The 27,374-nt window shown below is 41.2% G+C and overlaps 1 protein-coding gene across 8 annotated transcripts in view; it reads right to left on the bottom strand.

Annotated features, from left to right (window-relative positions):
- The window catches only part of RFFL (ring finger and FYVE like domain containing E3 ubiquitin protein ligase), a 34,049-nt gene extending 6,675 nt beyond the window's left edge, over positions 1-27,374 (bottom strand). Inside the window, exons 1-4 of one of the 8 annotated variants that reach the window (XM_049802144.1) lie at positions 27,247-27,374; positions 22,478-22,604; positions 6,197-6,387; positions 566-970 (exon numbers count right to left, since the gene is read on the bottom strand). In XM_049802144.1, the coding sequence (XP_049658101.1) occupies positions 566-970; positions 6,197-6,387; positions 22,478-22,523 (642 nt within the window). In that variant the 5' untranslated portion in view covers positions 22,524-22,604; positions 27,247-27,374. Of the gene's footprint in view, positions 1-565; positions 971-6,196; positions 6,388-7,161; positions 8,308-15,026; positions 15,159-22,477; positions 22,605-26,225; positions 26,373-27,246 lie in introns of those variants that run through there. The other 7 variants (XM_049802145.1, XM_049802142.1, XM_049802146.1 and 4 more) reach the window with 7 other exon arrangements.

A 27,374-nucleotide genomic window follows, 5' to 3' on the forward strand; every position in this document is an offset into this window, starting at 1 on the left:
TACCTACATACAATTGTCAGCAAGCTGTCAACATCAACACACAAGACAGATCTGTGCACCAATATAGACATGAAGTACCAAAGGAACCAGTCACAGCTATTATCTAGTGGCAACAGCAAGTGTGGACCAGGGCACCAGGGAAAACACACCTCAAAATAGTGATGTTGTTCTCAGAGTGAATGTTCCATATATTCAGCACTGCCCACCGAATTAAATCCCACTAGTGTAGAAAGGGAATAGCACAAAGTTGGTGACAGCAAGTCAGTTTTACACAGCAAGGCAATGTAAAATAATGCATCTTGCTTTCCTAATTATTTTGTAAGAAAGTGTGAGGTCCTCACTTCAAAATTAAAAACAAACCTGAGAAGAGCATGTATAAAATGCAACTGAAGTATTTTGACATCTGTTCTAAACAGAAGCCCTCCTTGCTTTATAAGCAGGCTTCTTTAACGTAAAACTTTTTTGGCACATTATCTGCTGGAAAACCTCATGCAACATCTTAGTAGTTAATCCAAAAATAGAGATAAATGAGTTTACAAAAGAAGGTTCTGGCTAGAGACTGTACCTGTTGATGTTCCTGAGCTAGCGAACTTGAGATGGGATCTGCAGACGCTGGAGACTCATCATGTGAGGTAGAAGATGCTGTGCTTGTTGGCGGGAGAATCACAAAGTCTTGCTGTCCAGAGGCACTAGTATTAAATGGATTTGTTCTTATCTGATCTTCCTGGGTAATTACAGGCTGCTGGCCAAGAATCAGAAATACCAGGTCCTCCTTTTCACGACACAACTCTGTGGAAATCTCACGGAGTGCCAAATAGTCTCGCAGATCCTTCACCTTCATCTTTATCAACTCTTCCCGCTGAAAAGCTGTGGCTCGGAAACGCTGGCATAGGTGGCAGAGAAGGGGACCACCTTCGGGCTGGTTTGAGCAGGACGTACAAAAATTCTTCTTACAGTCCAAGCAGATGTGCTGGTAAAGAGAAGGGAACAGAATCAAACCGACCCACCGTGATCTGCAACAAAGGTGCACAACGGCTGCAGGCAGTGCTCCCCTACCATCTGGAAGGCAAAGTAAGTAGTAGCTTCTGTTACAGTATAATCAAAAACCTAATTTATGAAAAAGTGCCAACTATGTTACTCATGTTCATGAGGATGAGGAAAAGGATTGATCCCATGAGCAGATCACTAGTTTCCACACAGTTCTTAGAAAAGCACTATTTACACTCCATTTACCCAGAATGAAATATTGTATTCTGAGACAATTCCCTCAAATGACAGGAGTTTTCTGCACCTTATTCTGGACCTGTTCATCCAGTTTAACCCACAGATGAAATCAGGAGATATCTGTGAGGCAGCAGACTTTCAAGTAAATTACAGCTAGTCATTTATATCTTTACAAAACAGTGAAATAATTGCTCTGTGCATTAAGAAAGCTCTAGCATCAGAGGGAACTCCTAAAAAACATTTCTCTATTTCATAAATTTAATACTTGCTATGAGTGACCTCCCTCCCCACTCCCCTTTTTTGTTCCCTCCAATTTGCTGCAATCACTAAATGAATCTTTTTTTCACCATAAGAGGAAAAGAAAACAGCAAGACTTACAGTGTCTGAGAGACATCAAAGAATTCAACGTTTATTTATGCAGTAAAAATAGCCAGCTTATTTTGAAAATAATATGCACACTGTATGCCAGTTAGGTGCTAGACAGAAAGTGTTGGAAGTTTTGGAAATATTAGGCCCCAGATGTTTAAAAATTTTAAAAACATATTAAATTCTGTTGTTTAATGTTGATATTTTTTACTGTTCTGGTCTTGTCACTCAGGGCTCGATTTTCAGAAGTTCCAAGCACTCACAGTCCATGTTGACTTCTGCAGAAACTTGACTGTTCAACACTTTGGAAAGTCAAATTCTACATTTTCCAATAGGAACAGCAGCAGAACAGCCACATTACATGCCTTTTAAAAAGTCCTGAGGGAAGAAAGAACTGGTTTCAGTGCTGGTTAAAAATGCTAATTCAGTGTCTCAGAGAAGACACTCTCTATGAAATCCTGCAATCCTGACCCTTCAGAGCTATGCAAAGAAAAATACACATACAGAGTTGGAGAAGCAACAAACTCAGAGACAAAAAAATTGTTTCATGAAATGCTTCTAGTGATTAAAGAACATTTTTGACTTCACAGTTCAAAGAAGGCAGGTGTTTCTCATGTTTTAAAAGGTGTAAAGATAATACTTGCTTACATAAGCCCCTTCTGATCCCCTTTACAAGCCTGACAGCCCCCTTGCCCCATACACACACTTACAATTATAACCGTCAGACTCCTCATTTAGACCCTGTAATAGACTTAAAATGACAGTTAGGGGAAAGAATCCCAATTTCCTGCCTAAGCATTTTAAGACATGAAAATTTCTACCACAGAGAGTCTCTGGTCATGCAAACTTGAAACTTCATCTCAAAATTGCAGTTTGGGGGCCTGCCAAGTAAAAGTGACTTTCATCAATCACAAAGCAAGACAGGAAGGGTAATTTCCACATACCATCCAGTGCTGAGAAGTTTTCCTTAATTTGGTCATTATAAAAAACATTAGTATGTAACTGACTTTTTTTGACCCTATGATTGCAGGAGCAAGCCAGTTTCTTGGGAAATTTTCAAGGCAGAGACAGGAACTACTGGTTGTGCGTGCATCTAGAGCAGGGGAACAAACACTCCACAAAGGCAGAGTAATGGAAAATAACCCCGTTGACAACACTTTTCCTCTCTCAATTACCCATCTCTGACAGGGGAGCAACCAGAAGAACTGAAGAAAAACCAAACAAACAAAAAAAACAAAACAAAAAACCCCAACCCTGCTTTACTCTGGCAGTGCTCCCCCATGCTATGCAGACTGCCAAACTAGCTCCAAGGAGAACCACTCTACAGCCAGGGACCTTCCAGCCAGAAAACCCCTACTCGAATACTTACATGTTTATGTATCACGTAAGCGAGCACACTACAAGGGCTGCATTATCCAACATGTCTTTTGCAAGCAATTAACGGTAGTAACACAAGTCTGCCTTAGTTATCAAATGATACATTTGAGAAGTCAAAATAAAACCAGGCATGTCTCTGGCTTATCAGTTCACCACTAGGATTCATCTTTAGAGAAAAAAAAAATTCCCCAGCTTGTATCTGAGCATCAAGTATTTAAACATGCACAGAAGCTGTTTGCTGTATCTCAGTATTAAGCAGCTTTTACAGCTTCGATATATTTGTTGAACTCTGACTGAAAGGGCAATGATTGAAGACACTGGTCTCTTCAGAATGATTACTTTCAAATGCTGTTGTAAATTAAATCCAGTTACTAAAAGGTCAGACCACTTCTGAATGATGCTTACTAACTGGCAGCACAATCACAGGATGGTCAAACAGAAGTGAAATACTTTAAATCAGAAGCCTGTCCAGAATGGAAGCTGTTCCCGGTTGTTTGCTCTAACAGCTAGTCCCCCAGAGATACCAGGATGGGGCTTTGATACACTTGGCTCTTCTCCGTATGCAGGATAAAAAGAAGACATGCCAACATTCAGGCTTTCACTACAGCTACTGTTCAGGTTTTTTTTTTTTTTAATCTTACACTCTAGCTTGCCAGGAGCTTTTTCTGTAAGTATGCAAAGAAAAGCATCTTCCTGAAAATGTCAGCCAATTTAAGGCACTGAAACCAGAAAATGGGGGAGGAAGGAATAACAATCTGACATATCCACCAAGAATGCCTGCCATAGCTTTCTCTCAGCAGAGAAGGAAATGAAGAATGTTTGTTTTAAATTTAAAAGATTTTGTGGAATCAGTTTGCTGCAGAAAACCAAGATCAAAAAAGTCATCTAAGAGAAGGAAAACACCAAAAACACTCAGAAATTTTTGCTACCACAATTAAATTTTACATCCTTTAAAGACGCTCCAGCAGTTAAAAGCATCTTATAAATCACGCTCCATTCAAACTTCCCTTACCCTAAACCTTTTAGTAGGTGCCATGTTATATGAAAATTAAAATACAATTACGATAACAGATCAAGTACATAAGATGCCATCATTTTGCTTTTGGGGGGTGTTGGTTGGTTGGTTGTTTTAAAAGCAAATCTAGGTTATCCTTATGGTCACCAGCGCAGAAGCAATTAATTTTTATCTATTGTATTTCAGTATAAACATTAACTGGACACTAGAGTTCAAGGTACTGCCTCTCTTGGGTCAAAATGCAGGTTTTGGTGCTCTTGCAGCAAAGTGAGATTTCATACACTTCTTGGTCCGTATCAACAGAATTAAAGAATTAACATGGCTTACAAACATGTCAGTGTTCTACAGGTTATGTACTCAGTTCTTTATCTCAAATTGTCTTCTGGAGACCAAGGACTGAGGGATGAAGGTCTAGCAGACCTTCCTGCAGCTGTTTAAGCTTTGCCACCTGTAGCCATCTAGCTCAAGTCAGTCCCAGAGATTACTGCTCAGTAGTTGTGGTGGCAGACAGAGGGTCAAAGGAAGGTTTAGGGAGACCTCCTTCACCATACAGAATATAAACCTCAAACTCATTTTCATTGATAGTCTGCACTGAACGGGAGCAGCTGAGACACAAGCACACATTGCACTCTGCTGCCCCAGTTACACTGACAGCCAGCTCCCGCAGAAAACAAGGGAAGTCTGCTGGGGGCAGAAACGTCTTAAATTGCTTTAGCAGATCCTCTACGATTTGCACACCAGAGCTTTATCTAGCCCAGATCAGTCACCTATCTGGAGCAGTACTGGTGACTCTTACACAAGGGACTGCTTTAAAGACAGTTTATACTAGAACATATATTTTAGAAGACACCAGGAAAAATAGGACCATGGTTCTACCACTGCTACTGTATACTTAACTGCATGAATTGTTTTCATTTCAAAAGCAGAATCATCTACATCCTCTTTTTGCTACTATGCAGAAGAGTAAGCACTGGATTCAGAATAATTCTTTCCACGAGTGTTTGTGAAGACACACCGCATTAATGAGGACAGTGTTAAAGGCAACACTGTGTGGAGTCATGTACAGTGACTGCACCATTCCCAGCTGACCCAAAATCTGTTTGCTGTCAGAAAAAGTCTAAGCATACTTACATACCCAAAACATATTAACATACAGACCCAACACCCAAAATATATTTCCAAAATTTAAAATTGTAGTGATTTCTGGAGCAATAACACTTCTCAGTGCAAAAAGGCATAAACAGCCCTGTTGTTCTGTGAGTAGAAAGCAACCGCTCTGCAAGACTTACCATTTCTCAGATATGTGCCAGCATGCATGAATAAAAAGGTGCAAGAAAGACCAATTTTTTTAATTTCCCCATCTAATCTAAAGGACTGTAGCCAAAATTCACTGTAATTTTTAAAGTTCTCGCATTAATAAGTTCAGTAACGTGCTATATATAAGACACTTCCTAAGCCACAGAGTTTGGACTCTGAACAACCTTCCTCACTAAAATATTTTTCAAACAGCATTATAGGAACCACCATGCCCAAATAATGTCCCAGACAGGGTCTGCTGTCTAATTAAAAATCTTGTGCAACAATTATTTTGGCACATAGATGCTCACAAGTGAAGTTTACAAACAAGATAAAATGGATTTGGTCTTTTTTTTTTTTTTTTTTTTTTTTTAATTCTTTGGCACCAAGCCTCAGCAATTCAACACACACCCTCAATAAACTTATATGGCTTTTTAGTTTGAGCAACAATAGTTTGGAAAAGAGAGATGTAGATCTTCCTTTACTGAAAGCACAAACAGATTACTAAATTTCTTGCCACAACTCTTTTTTTTTTTAAAAAAAAAGGATATTGGTGTTTTTAAATAACAAATTTAAAAACTCATGTTCAAGTTAATGCTCGTTTAAATGATTATAAGCAGTTTGGCTTTGGCTTTCTTCTTTCAGCGCCTGGGAAAGCCAAGTCTACTGAAGGTTAACTACCACATTTCCAGTCATCTTTAACTACGTCCGCTAATTGCAAAAGAATGACTAAAGACACAGAAGCAAAGGCAAGCTGTCTCTTCCCATATGGTATGTCCTAAAATCAGAGGCCTCTAATGTGAACCCGTTTCTCTTCAAGTTGGCTTTTTGTACCTAAATGAAAGTCAGACGGCATATTGCAGTCAAACTGAACACTCTCCTAAGGCAGCAGTGCCAGAGAAGACGTTTGCGACTCACCTTCCTAGAGGAGTTGTCGAAGTGCACCCCACAGGCTTTGCAGCTCTGTTCAGAAGCAGTGGGAGACGGGTAGGAGCTGTACCCGGGGTTGGAATAGGCTTGGGCTCTGGCTCCCTGCTGCGGCTGCGGCTGCATCTCTTCGGGTGAGCCATCCAGACAAAACCAATTACAACAGCTTGCCCACATAGTAACTGAAAGCGGAAAAGATACACAGTAGTAGTAACATGGGAAACAATGTTAGCTAAAGTGAGAACAAAGCATAAAATGCACATTTAAATTTCCCACCAGCAATTCATTTTTGACAGTGTGTTTGTAAGTTTTGATCTTTCCTCTAACTTACAAGCACATGCAATAACCACGCACCCAGTCCAGCATGGTACGCCTTTGGTGAGAAAGGACAAATAAACTTCAGGATAGTTATTACTGGAATTTCTTAAGAGTTAAGAGATTACAGAAAAGATAAGATAAATTTTATGTTCCCGTTGGCTGAATAAGACTTTGTGATCAAGTCTGCTGTAACAGGCTGTCTCTATTCCATGTAAACCATAATACACTGACTTTGGATTTTGTGCACTGGGAAAAGCAAACAGAAACTCAAATTGTGTCTCATACATTATTTAAATAAAATCAGCAGCAAGATCATAGATGGCTATTCTTCAATTTTATTCTAAAACCCTCTACAGATTTTCAGCTACAGATCTAATAAGACAAAAGACAAGGAGGGTAGAGCCACTGATTTAACATATGCCAGTTCTCAACTGAATTTGCAGCATTACAAGGCTAAATCATCACACAGCAAGTAAATGTCAGTAACTTAAGAAAATCAAATATTAGCTTCTGGTAACTTACTTGGAAAAAAACAATTGCATCTGAGACACATAATTGCCCTTTTTTTCTCCCCCCCCCCCCCCTCCCCCCCCCACAGTAAAATAATGACATAGATAGATGCATATACACACACTTACCTAAAATCTTTACAGTCCAGTGCAAAATGCACAGTTTTGGAGTCTTCTAAGACCACCCATGCAGAAGTATTCCAGAAACACACTGCTATAAACTTGCTTTTGGGAGTTTACAAAGAAATCTGAATTCATCTGGGCATTCAGTTTCTAGAGCATACACCATGTGTCATCACTTACTGGTAAACAGAATACAAATTGCCTCCTCTGCACTTCTGCATTCACACAGTAGTTCCTGGACTGTGTTTCTTTTATGTCTTAAAAATCAGGTCCATCACTGATAGTGTTCAGCAGCTGCTCAATTTTATAAACTTCTGGAAAGAAAACATCTCTCAGCTACACAGCCAATTAATTTCTTTTCCCTCAGTAAGTATTGCCACCGTAAAACTCCAGATTCCCCAGGGAAGGGAGCTGGTAGGAGTCCTAAAGGTTATTTGGTATAATATACCAACATAGTGTTCTGTTGATTTTTTTTTTTTTTTAAGCTGTGTTAAGTCTTTTGGGTTGATGTACTGGAATTGGGAAGCTTTTGCAGTTTGGTGGTGTTCCAGTATCTGTAGCTTTAGTAGCATCTTTAATCCTTTCAAAATCTAGCTGAATTTGGCTCATCAAAGTTACTGCTGTCACTGCAGTGGACATATGCCTTTCAAAATCCACAATGGTGAGCTTACCAATGGACTCTACCCTGCAGGCTCAGCAGATTTTAATGTTTAAGTGAAAATCTACAGATTTATGACATGATAAACAATTCTTAGTTTAACTGATGTGCACAATGCTGTAGTGTAAGTTGCACTTAGACTGGGAACTAGATCTTAATAAATACATGGAGAGAGGCATTCCATGAACAAAAATAATATATCTGGCCACTAGATCTTAATAAATACATGGAGAGAGGCATTCCATGAACAAAAATAACATATCATCCATTTGTATTAGCCCTGCACTGCAATCAAAACACACTAGATATCATACATAAAAGAAACAATTACTCTTTTTCTTTCTGCACATTAATTTTCAAGCTATCAGTCCCCCTCAGAAGTTAACACATCCTTTCTACTGCAAAAATACTGAATTTCTATTTCAAATGGTGCTGTTTGGAGGCTTAATTTGTTCCTAGGAATTGCAAATCCAAACAACACAAAAGCTGCACAGTCAAACAAGTATTCACAACCTCCACATCAGTGGAAAACTGCACCCATAGTTAAGTTCCCTTCCTGTTTCAAGGACCCCTGAAGGCCACCCACGATAACAGAATACACAAATGCTACTGCCTGCCCCCAAAACTTTGTTTTCCTAAAAAAAGACAGCCCACTAATTCACTCTGGAACATTGCAACATGTCAAACATTGGGAAGACAAACACAAGGGAGTGCACAAACCAGGATAAAATAAGACAGAACTCAGCATTCAGCTGGAGTCATAGTTTTGTGTAATTGCCAGAAATGAAAAGATTGACAAAAGGCTCAGATGTTGCTTTAGAAGAACCTTAATCCTGCTCAACTACAAAAGCATGGAAGGGAAAAGTCCATAAACAACTAATAACCAGGACCATCCTCTGATCTGTAACATTTTTCCAAAGATATCTCCCGTCTTCAAGAGAAAGGAGCACATGGAAACACGATAGCCATTCCTACAACACAGGCACACTACTTCAGCTTGTACCAGTGTACGTCAGGTTTTAATTATTTAAGGACCTCTGCATATAGGTGCAAGTTTAAGTTAGGGCTTGTCTACGTGCAGCATTTACATAGACAAAGATGCTTCACTGAAAACCCCTTTGTGCTGATGGTTGATAGCCACACAGAAACGGACAGCTCTCACTTCACTATCAGCATTTCAGGAGGCTGGTGGGTTCCTGCTGAGCACGTACTTTGCACTGTGAGCTCGCATCCCACGCTTCTTTTGTGCCACTGTCAGCTGTTACACCAAGCGGGATTCTCCTCCAGGCGCACCGAGAGATACCTGCCAGCCAGCAGCCATCATCTCTAAACACAGCAGACAGGTCGGGGACAGCACCTGGGCGCCGCCGCGACCTGCTCCTCCGCATCTTAGACTGCTCCAAGGGCAAGAAAAGGAATTCACAAACGTTTCCACCTCTGTCCAGACAGTGGCCATCATGCTCTGCATCTCAGTCAACATCACCCCAACTGATTCTGTAGATATCTACCACCATTTCCAAATTCCCAGCAGACCATAATGGCTGAAAAACACAAATTACACTGTTGATACCTGGAACATGCAGTGGATGCTACATGGGAACTTAAAATGCTGCCACCAGTTAGGCAAAGCTTTGCTAACTGGCAGCTATACTACCAAGCAGATATGACTGAGGCTTAAGATGCTAAAATGTCTCGTTATCTGCCTACAGCCACACTAAGATGACAACAACAAGAAGAAACGCAGGTAAGATTGGGCAGCTGCTTCAAGAGGGATTTTTCCTTTGTTCTGTACAACAGACCTGAGGAAATAAGCACGGCCAGTGGGAGAGGACTGGTAGTGGCCAGCAGAATTTCTCTGTGAAATTTCGGGATGGCAATTTCCTAGGTATCTCTACAACGTTTGCTACAGCCTAATTATTCCCTTATTTATTCTGTTACCTATTCAGAGGTATGTGGTCAGCACCATCCAGAAAGTGGTAATTTCCGTAAGCAACGCTTTGACAGATGGGTTGTTGTTACAGATGTGGCAGAGTTTGAGCATCATAACTAGAAAGCACCGCCCTGTGTAAAGCCTGTCAATCCTTTGCAGATGAACGGCTGTTCTATATGCAAGGAGCTCCACAATTACACTGAAGTGACAAATAAATGCCCAGTCAAAAAAATTTACCAGTGGAAAGAGCTACTTCTTTGTTATGCTCCAAGGCTTGGTAAATACTTACAGTAAATTGACTAATATGAACATGTAGGTTTGGTAAAATTAAAGACACCATAGATTTCAGGAATTCTCAAGCAACTTCTTGAATAAAAGATGTTGACTTACTGGCATGACTAACGTTACAGGCATTACTGATACTGGCAGTCTTCATTATTCTTGGACATGATACTTATACTGGCCAATGGGAGCCGCAGAAAATAAGTCTTTTAACTACACAGCTGAGCGTGTTTTTGGGAAACTGAAAGCTCTATGGCCGGCACTCAACAGATTACTTCCTGCAGCCAAAAAGTACCTGCCCTAAATTGTAACTGCATGTTGTGCTTGGGAATATCTGCAAGAGCAAAGGGAGAAGGAGCTTCACCAAGGGTGGAGATGCAAGATCAAACAGTCTATCCTGGACCTGCAAACACATCCACCCACGTGGCAATCATTACACTGGGCTTGTTTTTGGGAAGGGGGACTGTTTTATCTTCTTTCTTGAGTCTATTTAAGGAAAAGCCAGAAGAAATCCAATAAATATTCGACCAGGCAGGGAGTTGCTTGCCATGGTCTGTGGGCAAAGCAGTGCTAGCACTCTATCATGCTCTGCTGGACTGCCTTTTTTTTTTTTTTTTTTTTTTCATATGAAGCTGTGAATGGTGTGATTCTTTTCACTGATTTTAAACAGAAGAGTGAAATTCATTTCACCACCTGTTCATTAACATGTTCTATACATCACCGTGAGTTTGTATAAATTTGCAAGCATGATTTAATTCCGGAGGAAATACCAGTGACGTTTTCCTCCCATACACTGTTGAATATAGTATTCATAATGCAAGCCTGGATTTTTATACTTTCCATCTTCATTTTTTAAAAAAATCTGAACTCAGGTTCTCACTATATATGCAATATTAATGCCATAACTGTGCTGGCTGGAGTATCAGAGATTGTTGTCTACATACAGGATTTATTACACACGCTTTGTGGATTTCTGTCAAAGGGTAGGCTTTAGCTGTATAGGAAAACTGCGGTTTATGCTTGAATATAAAATTTCCCCTTATTTTCCTAAGAGGACAAACAATAAGGGACTAGAACAAGTGAAAGAAACATCTCTTGGAATCATTGAGCTTTCGGCTGTGTATAATAAAGCTCTCAATGACTGTGTGTGGCTTCTCCTTCTCATGACTACTCAAGAATTTGGGGGCCGGAATGCAGTAGCACCAACAAGACACTTGAGTTAAGGGATCAAAAGGAACTGAGCTCCCACGGGCAGCTGATTTTGCTCCCACACGAGGAGAAGCCACAGCAATAAGTACTCCTCCTCCCCCTCCTCCTCCTGAGAGGCCTTCAGCCACTGGAACACCAGGGCTGATGACCCTTGAGGCTACTGCAAATGGAGAAGGGTGCCAAAAAGGGAGGGAGATGCAAGACAAATAGCAGCTTTGCTAGGGCGTGCTTTCCTACAATAATGTTTCCTCATTAGCTCTATCAGCTGCCCTCACACCTCCTAACTTAGAGGAAGACTGCTCACCACAATGAGCTGCTTTTCTATTAGCTCCCTGAACCATCAAGCTTCTCTTTCCATCTCATTTATCAAAAGGCCATCCTCCTTGACTACCTCCTTACTACCTTTCAGAACCCCCTCCCAGATTCCCAAACTGTCCTCTCCTGTTTTTCAGCAGTTTCCATGAGATTAATGGAGAGTGTCTCAGTCTTCGCACTCTTTGCTACGTACCAGGGAACTGCCAAACTGCAGAATCCAGTAAGGTCTCTGTGCTTCAAGTACAGGTGCTATACAACAATGCTATCCAACCTGTTATCCATTGTGTGGCCTCCACAACAGCAAAACCACATTCATTGAAAAGACACAACTTTCAAGGCAACACACCAAGACTGGGATTAATGCTATTCACAGAAGCAGTACTTTCTGCCATTTCTAGTAGCCTGAAGATCACCGAAATCTATTCAGAAAGCTAGAACAGGGCACTGTGGCTTTAAAATACTGATGTCTTGCTGAAGTACATTTAAAATTACTACTTTTGCATTATTATTCCATGCTGTATCCCCTGCAAAATTCACCACATCCCACTTTCATGAATGCTGTTTTGCAATGATTTAAGTATTTAATGAGTTAACCATCTTGGTTCCTTATTAATAGCATTGTACAGTTGCTCATTGTTACAATTTACTTTTTTTCTGTTTTTTCAGTAACCCCACACTGATAAGAAATGCCTTGCTAAAATTAGTTTCACTAACAACCTACCACTTATAAACTGAATTCACAGCTTGCTTGGTCAAAAATTAGTATTTACTTGGTAACAGAGCTATCAAATAATCTACTCAAATGACATCCATGAAGTATTATTTTTATCAGCCTGTGTCACAAGCACACAGACCTGAATTATGATAAATGGAGCAACCATATGTTGGGACAGGTGGAAAAGTCAGCAAATTAGCCATTCGCAGGAGGCACAAGGGAAGAAGGCAGGTTGCCAGTGTGAGCATGACATTTGCAAAGGTGGTGTCTTAACCTGTACATAGCATGAGAAAATGAAGACTGGGGACCAGCCCTGGCTACCTATCACAAAGCATGTAAATCTAATTTGCCAGATACAACAATTGGATTGAGCACATAATATTTTTACCTAGAGATAGGAAAAAAAATGTGTTTATGAGTAAAGGTACTAGTTCACATGTACCCAAGGTGACAGCTTGCACATCTTGAAAAAATACGTAAATAAGTATCAGCACTGTATCACAGCCAGAAACCTGAGTGTTCAGAGGGAAGAGACTGAAATTTTGGTATGGAGGGAGGAGACATTTTTCCATTTTTTTCTGTGCTTTCAAAATGTCTAGAGCCATTTCACATCTTAATCAACTAAGTATGCAATACCAATAATCTTTACAAAGACAACTACATGATTGCTTACCAGTCTGATCAGCAACTTTGATGTCAATCTAAAATTTTTCAGGCAAGAAACTGGCCAGCTATGAAGGCAGAGGACAGAGTATTCAGGTCACTCTGCACCGAGCATAGTCAGAACTGGGTGTCCAGGTTAGTTTCTGTGGCGTCTTGGTCAGGCTTCTGTGCATCCAAGAGCGCCTATGCTGTCGGGCACATGAAGGCTAGCAGTTGTACTGGAACAGCGTCTGCATACTCACATCCACTGGCTGCTTTCAATGGACAGAACAGGCTGATATTGGCACCCCATGCCCGTACGCTGTCTAGACCTTCCCTGTCAGATACGGACAGTACCTGGCTGGTAGTTCAGCCTGTGCCTCCTGGTAACCATCTTCAGACCCTCTTTACTACGGCATGACACAGCTGCATCTCTGCTCCTCCACCTCGGAGATGCCTTCAAAAGCCTCTACGTGCGAGTGCCAGGCGTCTTAGAAGGCAGGAGATGCAGCACATCCCAACACGACCACCCAGGAGCCGGAGCGCAGCACACAACTGGATTCAACAGCGTGCGCGCTTACTAGGTGCGCTGCTTCACCGAGGGCGTGAGCCCAAAGGAAGAGAATTTGGCTGCACACCAGCATTTTAATCAAGGAAGTGACATCCATTTACCACAGAGCAGAAAGTAAACAGCGTAGCCCATCGGGGCAGGGTGCAAAGCAGTGCGGGAAAAAGCTGAAATGGGGCTGCAGTAGTTCAGCACAGAGACAGCCAACTTCACTGAAATGTTATTGCCTTAAACGATTGCTGATTCCAAGAGAAGTACCAAAAGTAACTTCCTGGTTACATGGTACAGAGGAAACCATCATGTAGACAAAGATCCTTTTATACTGCTATAACCTGGTTTACATTGGAGTAAATAATTTGCAAGGTAAGCCCTTCGAAAATTTGCTTAAATGAGAGGAAAATTAAGAATTAGAGTTCTCAAATACATGAAAAAAATACAGTTGGTATTCTAAGAACATTTTGCAGTTTTATCCGTGTTTATCAGCAAGCTCTGTTACAAATAATTTGATTTGCAAGCTTACTCTCAGCAACACTTGCTGACGTTCTGTTAGATTTACAGATAGATCTTCAATGAAACCGCCTTTGCCCATCAGCAAATCCCACCAATACTGTTACAAGCACAAGGGATCTAAGCTTCAAGCACCTCTTTGAAACTAGAGTGCTGCAACTTTCATTTTAAAATCGAGAAAATGCTTTTAGAAAGCTGTGTGATTTATAGAGCATTGCATGGGAAGCTAATTCCAAAGGCGGAAACAGAAACCCTCTCACTTGACTCTCAGCCTTGCACCTGAATGGCACACTCAACACTCACCCACTTTCTCTCTCCTCTGTAGCACAAGTAAAACCAAACAATTTTTTCCCAATTTTAACATGAGAAGCTTGGAAATCCTGTTTTGTTTTAAAAGGAATTGGGTACCTGGGGCGTGTATTATTTCAATATAAACTGTTTATTTTGACCCAAAATTGCACTTTATATATTGAAAAATATTTAGATAAAAAGTTCTTCTTGCTATTAACTGTAATTAGGTCTCTAGACATCTGCCAAGAGGGAGATTCAACAGCAGCCTTTCTCTTTTGCAAGTCAGTGACATTCTTCCAGCAAGTTAACACAAAACAAAACAACATGATTAATGAAATCACGTGACTAGTTTTAGAAAATTATTTCTCAACCAGTCTATCTTAATTCCTTAGTCCCTACCTCTTCCCAAGTAATGTGCTGTGACCTCAGACAGACTATCTCCCTTCCACCCTCCTGCTATGCTGAAAAACAATTAAAAAATACAGTGCACTTTTCACACTAGTATGGTATTCATCAGCATGACAAAATTAAGTCAGCTGTAAAATATAGCATGAACCAAGTCAGAAAGAGAAGAAAGAAAACTCTGGAGAAGCAAGATTCCAGAGTAGTCCACTTTGTTACCACTCCCCCCCAGCATCCTGCGTGGGTTTACGTGTGTCTCTATCCTTTGTCCCACAGACAAAAGTGGCACTGAAAGTGGAAGCTCTCTGTCAAAACTTTAGCAATGTCCTAGGAATCCTAGACTATCACATACCATTTCAATCAGTCCTTTTCATTACGAGGAAAAAGGTCAATGCTGGCTTCCAGCACTCTGAATTTTCTTCTCTGTGCCTTCACATCATCACAAGTCTTCCCTGGATTTAGTTTCAGCTAGCTGGTTTTTTCAAGCAGTGGGTAGCTGCTAAAATTGTAATTGCAATACGGAACAATAAATTGCTAAATGAAAACCTGAAAATTTAAATAACTCTGTAGCTTCCTTAACCAGCTCTATTTAAAGGAGGTTGTCATTCCATACTCTCCAGACTTCATCTCAAAACCTACCTAGACCACTCTTCCATGACAGCCACATGGCAATAGCTGGAGGAGGTTAGCTGGATTTGTGCCCACCTGAAAGCCAGAAATGGTGTCTAAAGGCACAACATAATGCTACAAATACCTCACTCTCTTTGCAAATTTTACATTGCCCAGAAAGAGAAAGTTGCTCAAACTAAGATTCTGGTGTACTGAAGACTGCTATGAACTAAACGACTTCAGCATTCAGATATTACAAACGGGCAGGAGCAGTTCCACAATTTAACCAGGGACATCAGGGGAAAAGCTTTGAATCACCTCAGGTTTCACCATGGAAGAAGGTAACCACTGTTGGACGGCTTTAATGATACTCTTTTCCTAAACGGGCGCAATGCAGGGAGCTGGAGAAAAAAAGGGAGGAGAAAGGATGTCAGCTTGTATTTTCATCATATCACTAGAGTTCCCACTTCAGATAAAAAGAGATCAAGTTATTTCTGTCAAAATCCTTGGCCCAAGAGGCCTATGATGACAGCTGCACATCTTGTTTCATTGTGACAGAAGGTTTCTCCCCAACTGGATAAATTACATATTCATCAACAGTTCATCTTTGGAATGAAACACAAGCACATGGGGGCAGTTGAACAGAGGAGAAAGAGAGGCATTATCTCAGACACAGCTCCACAAACTTAGAAGAACCCTTACCCCCAATCTACAGAGGCAGGGCAGGAACACAGAAAACAGGAGGCATCTCACCACAAATTGCAGCGATGTGCACAGAAACTCCCTATCCCACCTGGCGTACAAGGATTCAGAGAGATGAAGGACTCTAAAGCCGTTGTTCCCAAAATAGAGACAGTTGTAAGTACAATCTTAAGTATTGCAGTGTTATTCATCCAACAGCTGAGCTTGGGTTGGAGGTGGTACAGTATCAGCCAGAATTACAATAAGTTTGTCTAAAATTGGGATTGCAGTTGGCACTAATGCTCTGAAGACTCGTGCTATCACTCTCTCAGACACCCAGAATTAAGAGTGTTTGCTGATAAGCTACACCAGTTGGAAATCCTGTAAATTACTTTTCTTGCCAAGCTTCGGGTTCATTTTTAAACAGTAAACTTCTAAATATTTTTTTTCTCCCCACCTCCGCCGAAATCAAAAGATAGCCTCAAAATTCTTCACACACAAAGCCTACTCTTCCCTCCTTCCCCCCCCCCCCCCCCCCCCCGCCCCCTTATTTTGGGAGCTGTTAGTAGAAAATCGACCTAAACCTCATGGAATTCATACATGTGGGAAAGTGCACATGCAGTAAAACTGCACGCAACAAAGATCTGTGCAGACGGGTAGGCACCCTCTAACCTATTTAACTGTAGCCTAAAAAAAGATTATTTTTATTTGGCTAGACTGAAAAAGATCTGAATGTATATAATTGAGGCACATCATAACAAGTACAAACACTGCAGACTCATTTCATAGCTATGCCTATTCCAAATTAATCCGAATTCAAATCCAAACTAGGTGCTGAAGTAGAATAAAATGCAACTGCATATTATCTCCTTCGGTAGACGTGTACAAAGACCAGCACGTATGTCACATCTGAAACTGTGTAGAAAGCTCTGTTCTCCCAGACCGCAGAAATACTTACGAGTTTGTCAGCAGTTAAAGAAAGAAAGCAGTATAAAGAAATACCCAGGATATTGAATACGGTACTGAAAAGCAAAAAACCTGAATACTAGTTTTGTTACTGAGACAACAAAAGATATCAGAATAAAAAAGTCAGTGTATTTATGGCTTAGTGACCTCATCTGTGGATAAGGAAAATTACCCCACTCTCATTTGAAGTAAGTTAGTAAAGGTGAAATTGCACTCTTAAACCATTCCCATAAATATTAACTATTATTTTTGTGCCAATCTCCATTTAGCACTGAATCATTTGAAATTCAAAATTGCTTATGTGCAGCCCTGGATAAGAGCTTGAAAACTGAGGGAAAGTTCAAGCCTTACCATCCAGTGTCTGTCAGTAGGACTAGCATGAACTACTTGTAACATTTGTGGCACAGATGTTGTGAAAAAGTCGATTTCCAACCATCCACAGTGTTTGTTTTTAGAGCTGAAAAATTCTAAATTGGTTTACTTTACCACTGTCCTTGTTCAATTGCCATGCCTCTCTTCTTCCAGCCTCAATCTCTGCAGAATATTAAGGGCTAGTAAACCCAAAGCAATGCAAACTGTAATCTGGGCTTTATTCAAACTGAAACACGAACAAACCCAGTAGCCATCTTATCCTGTATTTTTGGTTACTGAGTTGAAGGGTAACATCCCTAGGAGATTCTGCAAGAGCTCACACAGGAGCATATATTAGGGCAGAACATTAAAATTATTTGTCAAGCACTTTAAGCACCTGTGTGAACTGCCAACAGAGGCAGAACAGGGCATCGTTCAAAGGCACACCTCACCTAAAACTGCTGCAATTTATGTTGTTCAAAGCAGAAAGTGAGAACTGCTGAACATGGAATCATTGTTGGATCCCACCTGTATAAAATATATATTTTTAACAAGACTGAGAGAATACTAGGTAATGAAAGCTTCAAACAGCCTTTAAGGACCTGCATCTTCTGGATTCCCTATCTTTGTCATGAAGAGGAAACTTCCCATATATGGCCCAAGCCGACAAGCAGACTCAGGGTCACATTTCAGTTCATGGCTTTTGGCAAGCCCAAGCATTCAGACATCATGAGTCAGTGCTCCAGAAATCATTGGGTTTTATAAACCAATAAATCTATTTTATTTTGTTTAATTTGCCTTGGGTTTGTTGGGGTTTTTATCTCAACCTTTGCAGTACACAGGCATCATCACGTTTCATTTTGCTCCTCTGTAACTGGGAGGAGCACTTTTTTCCATTCTGGGTTTGTTTGCTTTGTAAAATGACAGACAAGATTTTTGTATTAGATTAAATCCTGGTGTTGGGGCATTAAGAAAATAAACATATCGACCATCATGGAAGCTGGGAACAGATACTATGCTGTCTTGTACTTTCACACAGCCCTTTTACAACAAACACTTACTTTTTAAATAAAACTTCAAAACATCTTCACTTCTGTTCTTAGATCCCAAACAAATAAGAATTTATCTGGCATTTCAGCACAAGCAGACATGACTTTGCTGCTAAGAAGCTCCCTGCGACACCATCTTTTCCACCACTAACCTGATAATATCAACATGAACTTTCTTCCATTTTGAGTTCTACTGTTTTCAGCTCAATAGTTCAGCAGAAACTGCCGCATTTTTGATTACACACACAAAATCACATACCAGTTATTCCTATTTAAAAAACAAAACAAAAAAAAAGACCTGAAGTTCAACAAATTCCATCGGGTAATTATTTTCAGATTAATAATGGGATAAATAATATGGGACAATTGGGGCTGAAGATTTTTGGTTTCAGTTTCTAGCTCTGTTACAGACACTCTGTGCATCTAGGCCACTTCAATTCTCTGTGCCTCAGTTTTCCATAAGTAAAATACAGATAATACCTCAGCAGGGAATGGAATCAAGTTAATATTGCATTTCTTTAAAGCAGTACAGTATTCACAATGGAATGAAATACTTTCAGAGAACTATCACAGCTCACAGAAGTAAGGCACTTCTGGGAAGAAACAGTTATGGTGAACAACCTCCTTGCACTTCTGCAGAGCATCCTAACAATTTCACACTAGAACAACACACATAAATATTAAAAAAAAGAAGAAAAAGAAAAAGGACCAGACAAGATGATTTTGAGTTCAACTTTGTTTCACACAAGTGCAAAAGACAATGCAAGTAACAGTTAGGTTTTTTGTCTTTTTTTGTCGGGGTTGGTTTGTTTAACTCTTTACCAGTTCACAGTGCAAATTATGGTAACATGCAGAATAGAATATTGCTCAAAAAGTTTGTTTTTACTTAATGAGGCATTTTAACTAAAAAAAAAAAAGCGTCACTGACAAATCTGGCCTTGTCAAAAAAAAAGACAGACATTCTTGGTACTTGAGACAAGACTAATGTCTGAAGGAGGCAGCACGCTATCAAATTGCTGTTTAGAAAAACATCTAGGATTTTAGATTTCAAATCTTTTGTCAATGTTGTAAAAATTCCTTTTCATTTAAAAGTTCAGAAGGTTCCATAAATATTTTTAGACTGTTTCCCCCATAATCAAGGATTAAAATTGATCAGGCAAGTATACAGTAGACAGTAATAGTTTATATCCTTTTCTTCACATTTGTTTCTATTAGGGGAATTTTTAGGAAATACTACCACTTACTACAGATTTAATTTCAAGCTTGCATCTGTTATACCAGGCAGAGCAATAAAAGACTTAGTTTGTATTATTAAGAGTCACATCCAGAAGTAAAAAAAAAACAAGCTTAGGCCTCCATAATAATATCTTACCAAGTTACTTAGGTTTTGAGCAGAACACCACTTGCAAAACATTGACGAAGAGACAGGACTCATTCCAACAACGATCATCTTACTTCACTTAGACAAAGTAAAGCCTTTCATGAATTAGGCTTGGGTTTGGCCTGCATTCTCTTCTATGAAAAGGCTTCATTATATGCAGTTGAACACATTGTTTGAAAATGTGACACAAATGGCATTTAATGCAGCAAAAGGTGAGCAAACTAAAATGGTGAAACTGTATTAAACGTGCTATATGTTATCTCTAAAATACACACATTTTGAGAATCTTTAAATAGGTTTTCACCCACAGAAGAGTTCAGAGATGGTATCAGCACCACTCACAACTATTAGATAAAGCTATTTGCAGATTGAAGATGTCTCTGAAGGCAGACATCGGCAGATAAAAAGAAATGCTGCAAGTACTTTGTTTTTAAGTGCATTATTTTGCTATATACAAGTAGTCATTTACTGGTGCTTTGAATTCCAACTGCATTCTCTATGCACATTTGGTAGGCATTGCAATTCACTTCTGAAGCTCCAGCAGCAAGCTAAACAACGTATTTCAATTCTTTTCAGGAATTTCTTACTTCATTCAGAATGACATTCTTGATCTAGTTATTTCCATTGCAAAAAACAGTCTGTGATCTGTCTTCAAGTCAGAGAAGCAAGTAGCAAGAAGCAAGAAGTATAAATAACAACAGGAATAGAAAGAACAAGAAGTTTATCAAAAAGAAGGCTGAGGTTTGGGGCTTTATTTTTATTAAATACCTGCAACAACTCCCTCTTGCTTCTCTTCTGCATAAGAGACAAGTTCTTACTCCTTCTACCCGAGAGCCCTTTGCACAAAAAGATGCACAACGACAGACTAACTCTGACTAAACAAACAAGGAAATACATGATCCTGTGCAACAACTGATAAGCCCTTCAATCCAAGAAACATAAGGTACGAATTATGCAAGTATCAGCCTCTGACTGGAAGAAACCTGCATTCTGAGCTCCGAGAGTCTCTATATAAACAGCAGCTTCAATTTCTACTTTTTTGATTATACAGTCAAAAGGGACTTTGAAATCTACACTTTATTTGGAATCTGAAAAATAAACTGTTTCCAAACTATTTTGTAATGCTTGTGTAATGGCCTCAAGACAGCCAGTAATTTAGACAGCTGTGCAACTAGCCACAGAAGCTGCATTTTTGAAATCGCCCTTCTTTGGAACAATTGAAACTTTCTCCAGGACAAAGTCTGCACACAGAGAGCAGTGTTTCCCTGCAAGCATGTAACAGTTTCATTATTGTTTAACTACCAAAAAACAGCTCCAACAATCTATCAAGCTTGACATTCTATCCGTCTCTGCCGCTAGCCCAGAATACAGGGCACATATAGGAAGAGGTTCAAGGATTCAGTAAGTTATTTTGTTAATCTATACAGAGAAACATTTCCCTTCTTTTAATGATTAATTTGTCATTTTTAAAACCTGTTGAGGAAACCATGGGCCTGTTTGTCCTCCAGGTTATTAAATCCAAGTATCTACAAGGAAACCTATTCTACCAGATGAATAAAAGCTCCATTTTAAGATATGTATAAAACAAATTCAAAGGCAATCCTATAGAGAAGGGATTCCTCACTGCAACAGAGCAGCAGTACCAGTTGCGGTTCCAGCCCAGCTATTCTAACACCATAATACAGCAGAGTATTAACTTGCTGCTCACTGACCCTCCCTTCCCGGGAACGCCACTCCTCAGCAGTCTTCCAAATAACTGTGGCTCAGGCAAAGTCCTAAGAAGCACCAACATGTTCATGGAATAAAACTTATCAATGCATGATGCAACCTCACAGAGCATGTCCTCAAACACAACATTGGAGAACTTATTCATCTGAGCGATTCTAACAAAGTAGCTGTGTGAATGAAACGTGGAAGTCATTCACTGATGCCAGTAGCAATTGCTTTCTGAGCAAGGTATTTTGACATCAACAAAAAGTGGTGTCATATCAGTTTCAGTCTGGACTTCCACAGGATGCAATATTATGGTTTCTGACTCATTCGGGGAGCAAGCCAAACCAATATAAGCTCATGTACATAGTAAGTGGCATTGATTCAATGATGCTGCTTGTGACACTGCTATTTGAAATTATCCATGTGTATATATAGAATATATAATGCCCAAAGGAACTGTCCTTCTGCAGTAGAAGTTACTATGCAACAAGCTACTCCCAAAGGAGACTATTTTAAAATTTGCCTGTTTAAAATCTCCCTTAACATCATTCTAGAGGCTAAACGAAAAGATTCAAAGCATATGCTGCTTAAATATATTCTTATAAGCATATCCCACAACCTTCTGAATATAAATAAAAAGGTGGCAGCATAAAAAAAAAAAGCTGATGTTAAATTAATATTTTAGTCTACGCTAAAATACAATGTGGAAATTCCTACTCCAAGAGTATTTGGCAGAGAAGCCAGAGGGCATTAGAGAAAGAAGCCTAATTAATATATTGGAGTAAAGGGAAAACCTCAAGAGCAATTAACATGAAGAATTTGTCGATTTTACAGACACTGAGAAGAATAAACAGTGTCTCAGAAAATAACAATTCTTTTTAAAGAAAGTCCCTTATGGGAACATAAATTAAAAAAGGGCTTTCAGAGGTTAGAATAAGCCATCTCTCAGTTCTGAGGAAACTGGCTGAGAAGAAGGGAGAAACTAATACAAAATTTGAATTCTTGATCTGACAGTCATACTCTGTTTCTTAAAGAAAATTGTAATTTTTCAACCTTGCAATGCTCTCTGAAGACTGAATAATTGACTTTGGAGGGACATACCATCAGGTGGTTAGAAGACTTGGCACGCAGACAAGTTCTGTTTCTGACATCAATTCAGCAGTGATGCGATTCTCCCCACCTGTGAAATAGAGATTACACTTACTCATCCCTGCAAAGTGTTCCATGCTCCCTAAATGCCAGTTGGTGGAAGTTCAAAGTACTAATTTCTGGCTTCTTGTAATGACAGACCCTGGGAAGCAGAGGAAAACAAGCTTGATATGGGGAGACACAGATAGGTACTATCAAGACTAATGACTGGAATTACTTTGGGGAGCAGGAGGCTGGCTGGGGTTTCGCAATGGAAGCAGGCAATCGGGGGAGGGCTGGAGAAACATTTGCACCACATGAATACATTTAAGTGCAGAGCACAAAGCACAGGCAGATAAAGAGCAGCGTCATCGCGGCAGCGTAGACCTTACCATGACATTGATTGTAACACTTCTCCGAGAAATTAGATCAATACTCAAGGATTTAACCCACACCAGACTGCTAGCAATATTCAGGTAATTGAAAACCATGCTATGCTTGTAGTCAGAGCTCAGACTATAGAGAAGAACTGAGTTCCCTCAGTTTTTACTACTGCGTAGCAGTAGGTCCTCCTTCCCTGGTCAGCAGCAGTTCACACGCAGTTGTGTCCAAAAAAGGGACACATGCACATGATTATCTGCATCTCACATTATCCTTCTGCCTGCAAAGTGCTTTTATTAAGCACCAAGTACTTGGTTCAACGTACTTTCTGATTTCTGATCTTTGGATCAGGCTCTATATCCCTCATGACTGGTCAAAGGCTTTAGAGAAGAGATGCTCTGAGATATCCTATGTACACATGAAAATGCACCGTTCCTATAAGGGATGGGAAGGTAGCCTAAACCTAATTAAACACAATTTTTCCTACGTGTTTGACAGTGAAACCAACACGCAGTAGATGAGGACAGCATTTTACCTGGCTAGACATGAGGACGCAAAGCTGCAGTACTGGGTCAGACACACAGCCTGTCTAGCTCTATAGCCTGCCTCCACCACACGTTTAGGTGAGTCAGAGGCAGGCACACAGATACAACACCACAGCAGATGACTATGTGAAAATCTGCTTCCACCCTTCCACCATGCAAAAGCTGGTTCAAAGTCTAAAGCACAAGTTTTAATAACCCTTTTATATATAGCACCAGCAATTCCACTCAAATCACGCTCTAGCCTGATTGAAGAGTTTACAATTTCTCTAAGTTGTTATAAACAACAAACCGTGGTACAAAGTTGCACACAACAAGTGAAAACTACACAATTAAAAACAACAAACAACACAAAACCATACTGAAGTCAACCACAATAAAGAGAAAACTGAAGGCCTGGAGAATAGAAGATGGATTTGGGTCATAAACTCAACTAGTGACCATCAAGCCCAAAATATAATTAATATATATTATTCCTTTGTACTCTCATTGCAGAGTATTACATCCAGCTCTCATTTTAAGTTGAATCCTAAGAGCCCAATCACATGTACCTGCCAACGAGAAAGACTAACCCTGACTGAGTCAGACTACTTTTTCTACCCTACAATTAAACAAAATACTTAAATGATGTCTTTAAAACTAATCCAATTCAGCAAAAACTTGAGCAATTAAGCATTAAACCATGAACACCAATGTCAAGACAATCAGCTTTTAATTAAAGTTCAATTGCTACCAGCAAACACAGTGCTGCAGCCAGGTAACTCTGCACCAGGATTCACACAAGCAGAGAGAATTGCCCATAACAGAAAACACGACAATAGCCAAAATAAATTGTTTTGTTTCCTTAGTCCCAATTATTCTACCAAAAGCAATAAAGTTTACAAAGAATGAATACAAGATCCCCCTCCCCGTCACTGTGAACACAAAACATATTAAGGAGATAACAGTATTTGACAGCTGGCAGTAGTTAAATGCAAGGATCTGGTATTCATAAGAAACAACACTGAAAGGCCACAGCTTTCTGTTCCACTTCTCGGCTCTGGAAAGACAAGGTAACAGTGGAAATGACAAAGGGTTAATACTCCTTTTGTTTGTTTATTTCATGTAATCATGTATATGCCTTAATTACCATTTATCTTAAAATACGAGCTTCAAAGTTTTGAAATACAACCCACTACAATGTAAACACACAAAAAATGCCACCTTATAAATGCACCTGCCACTTCCCATTCTAATAAAATGGAGAACTAAAAAAGTATTTTGTAAATCCACTAAGTTCTTTACCAATTCTATAATCAGGTTAGAAAAATCAGAAAACTGCTACAAGTTCCTACACTGCTGTGAAACAGTTCACCAAAACCAACTTCCAAGGCCTCCTGTGCTACCCACAGAAGATATATTTTGTGTTGGAGAGGAGGAAGTGAGCTCAAACAAAACACATAAACAAAACCTTTTTATGTCTCAGCAAATTAAACATTACCCTGAACGTATCTTAATCAAAGTACCATAAAACTAAAACATTCCTGTCTATGCTTTAATATTATACTTACCTCTACAGTATCCAAGTAAGCCTGGCCATCTTTGCAGTGTTTGAAAACACATGAAACTATCAAGTGAAACAGCTTATTTATCATATGGTCATAACATTCAGCACATTCATCCTTAGCTATTTTGCCAAGTCCCTGATCTGTAAAGGCTCAGATGGGACTGCGTGCATGTTCTCACTGCAGAGAGTTTACATTTATTAACCTGCAATCTCACACTGCAATACTGGTAAGAAACCAATTTGACAATACGTCAACGCTTTCTCCACAGGAAACACCTTGACCAGCTCTCAGGAACAAACTGTTCTGAAGAACACTCGAGTACTTTTATTTTCTGAACTCCTTTTGCCTTCTGTGGCAAAGGATGGACTTGGACAGCTTTCACCCTTGCCATACACCCCCGATTTTGAGCAGAAGCGGGCAAAGTTCCTCATTAAGAAAGTAACTTGGGTCTTTACCACCAAGGAAGCATCACCCACCCCAAATACACTGCCACAGTACCAAACAAATTAGTACCTTAAACGTGGTAAAATGCAAAGCAGCAAGACTTTAAGCAAAGAGCTGTACTGAAGGCTAGCACTTATCCACTGTTCCTCAGTTCTCATAGCATTTCGAGCAGAATAAGCTACTAAACCTCAGAGTGCCTTTGGGAGCATAACTCTGAAAAGGAAAGAGTTTCTGAATGCCACTTTCTAAACAAGAGAAAAGAGGCTGTACCTGAGTCCCACCCGCCCTGGTTAGGGAAAGCGCTCCCCGTGAGGGAGCCCCTTCACCCCATCTCCCCAAAACTAAAATCCAGACACTCGCAGCCCCCTCCCAGCCTCTCCCTGTCCCCCTACCACCGCCGGTGTGCGAGCAGCCCCATTCTCCCTGCCCCGTGCCCCCCAAACCCTGGCCGCCCCCTCCTGCCCCACGTCCCCCCACACTTGACAAGACCCGCAGCCCGTTGCTCACCCTCAGTGGCCACTCCACCGCCTCACGGCCCCCACATTTAACCACCTCCCATCACCACATGCACCCACCCTCCCTACTCTGTCAGCACCCCCGCTGCCCTACCCGCCCTCCGAAGGCCTCACACCCCCCCCCACGAAGGCCTCACCCTCCCTCCCTCCCTCCCCCCCAAACCGGGCAGCCCCCGCCGCACCCCCCCCCAAGCCCTGGCAGCCCCCCCCCCCCCAAACACTAGCAGCACCCCAACCCCCTCACCTGCCTCTTTCGGCAGCCCCGACCCGGAGAGGGCGGCGGGGCCGGGCCGGGCCGGGCGGCGGGTCAGGCCCGAGCCCTCCGCGGGGCGCGGCGGCGGCGGCGGCGCTATGGCAACTGCCCACCGCGGCGGCGGCCAGCCACAGAGAGACCGGCCAGAGCGGCGGCCATAGAGCAGCGAGCTAGACCGCACCGGGCGGCCCGCCCCTGGCGGCGCGGCGGCTTCACTAGCGCCCTCAGGAGGCCGAGAGAGCAGCGCCGCCAGCGGAGAGCGGCGGATCCGAGGGACGCGGGTTCGAGACCCGCTCCCGGCGGGTGGGGGTAGAGGCGGGGGGGGGCTCGGGGGGTCCCGTGTGCTCCGGAGGAGTTTCTGCCGTCTGCACGCGGGCTTAGCTGCATTGCCCGGGAAGCATACATATACATACAGGTACACCCATATATAGATATATACACACGGCCATGTGTACACAGACAGGTACATCGCCCCCATATATACATATATGCGGCACAATACTTATAAACACCCAGTTATATATGTACTTTGTACATATCAAGGGCAAATGAGTGCTCAGTGCCAAAAGGCATTCCCACTGCTTGGGGCGAGGGGTGCCCTGTCTGCCCCGGGATGTGTTTTATCACCCCGCTCCAGCCCTTTCCAGCAGTTTTCCAGCTGATTTAGGCAACGGGAAGGAGCAGGGAGAGGGGACGTCCCTGTGCGCGCTGGCACAGCCAGGCCCTGTCTTACAGGGTTGCCGAAGTGCCTGTCTGAGCATGGAGGAGAAAGGCTGAATTAGGATATTCAGGTCAGAAACTCTCTTCAGCCTAATTTTACTATGCAAATTCAGGGCAAATCAGCTTGAGAAAGAAGTCAAGTTTTTCCAGATCAGGTAATAGATTCCCATAGCCTGAACCGTTCTGCTGTCCCCACGCCGAGCAATAACCAGCACCCACAGCACTGCCTTCCCTGCAGCTACACAGCCAGAAATTCAGGACATCGCCGTCACCTCGCACGCACGCTGCCTACCTCCGCGGCGAACCCAGGAGCCGAGGAGCTGCCACCCGAAGCTCAGCCGTGCCCCGTACCACGCTGTCCTCCCCAACCTATCCAGCTCTTTCCCAAGAGGGCATAAAACTCCCACAGCTGCAATTAGC

This window comes from Accipiter gentilis, chromosome 6 (genome assembly GCF_929443795.1).
Source record: "Accipiter gentilis chromosome 6, bAccGen1.1, whole genome shotgun sequence".
Classification (NCBI taxonomy): Eukaryota; Metazoa; Chordata; class Aves; order Accipitriformes; family Accipitridae; genus Astur; species Astur gentilis.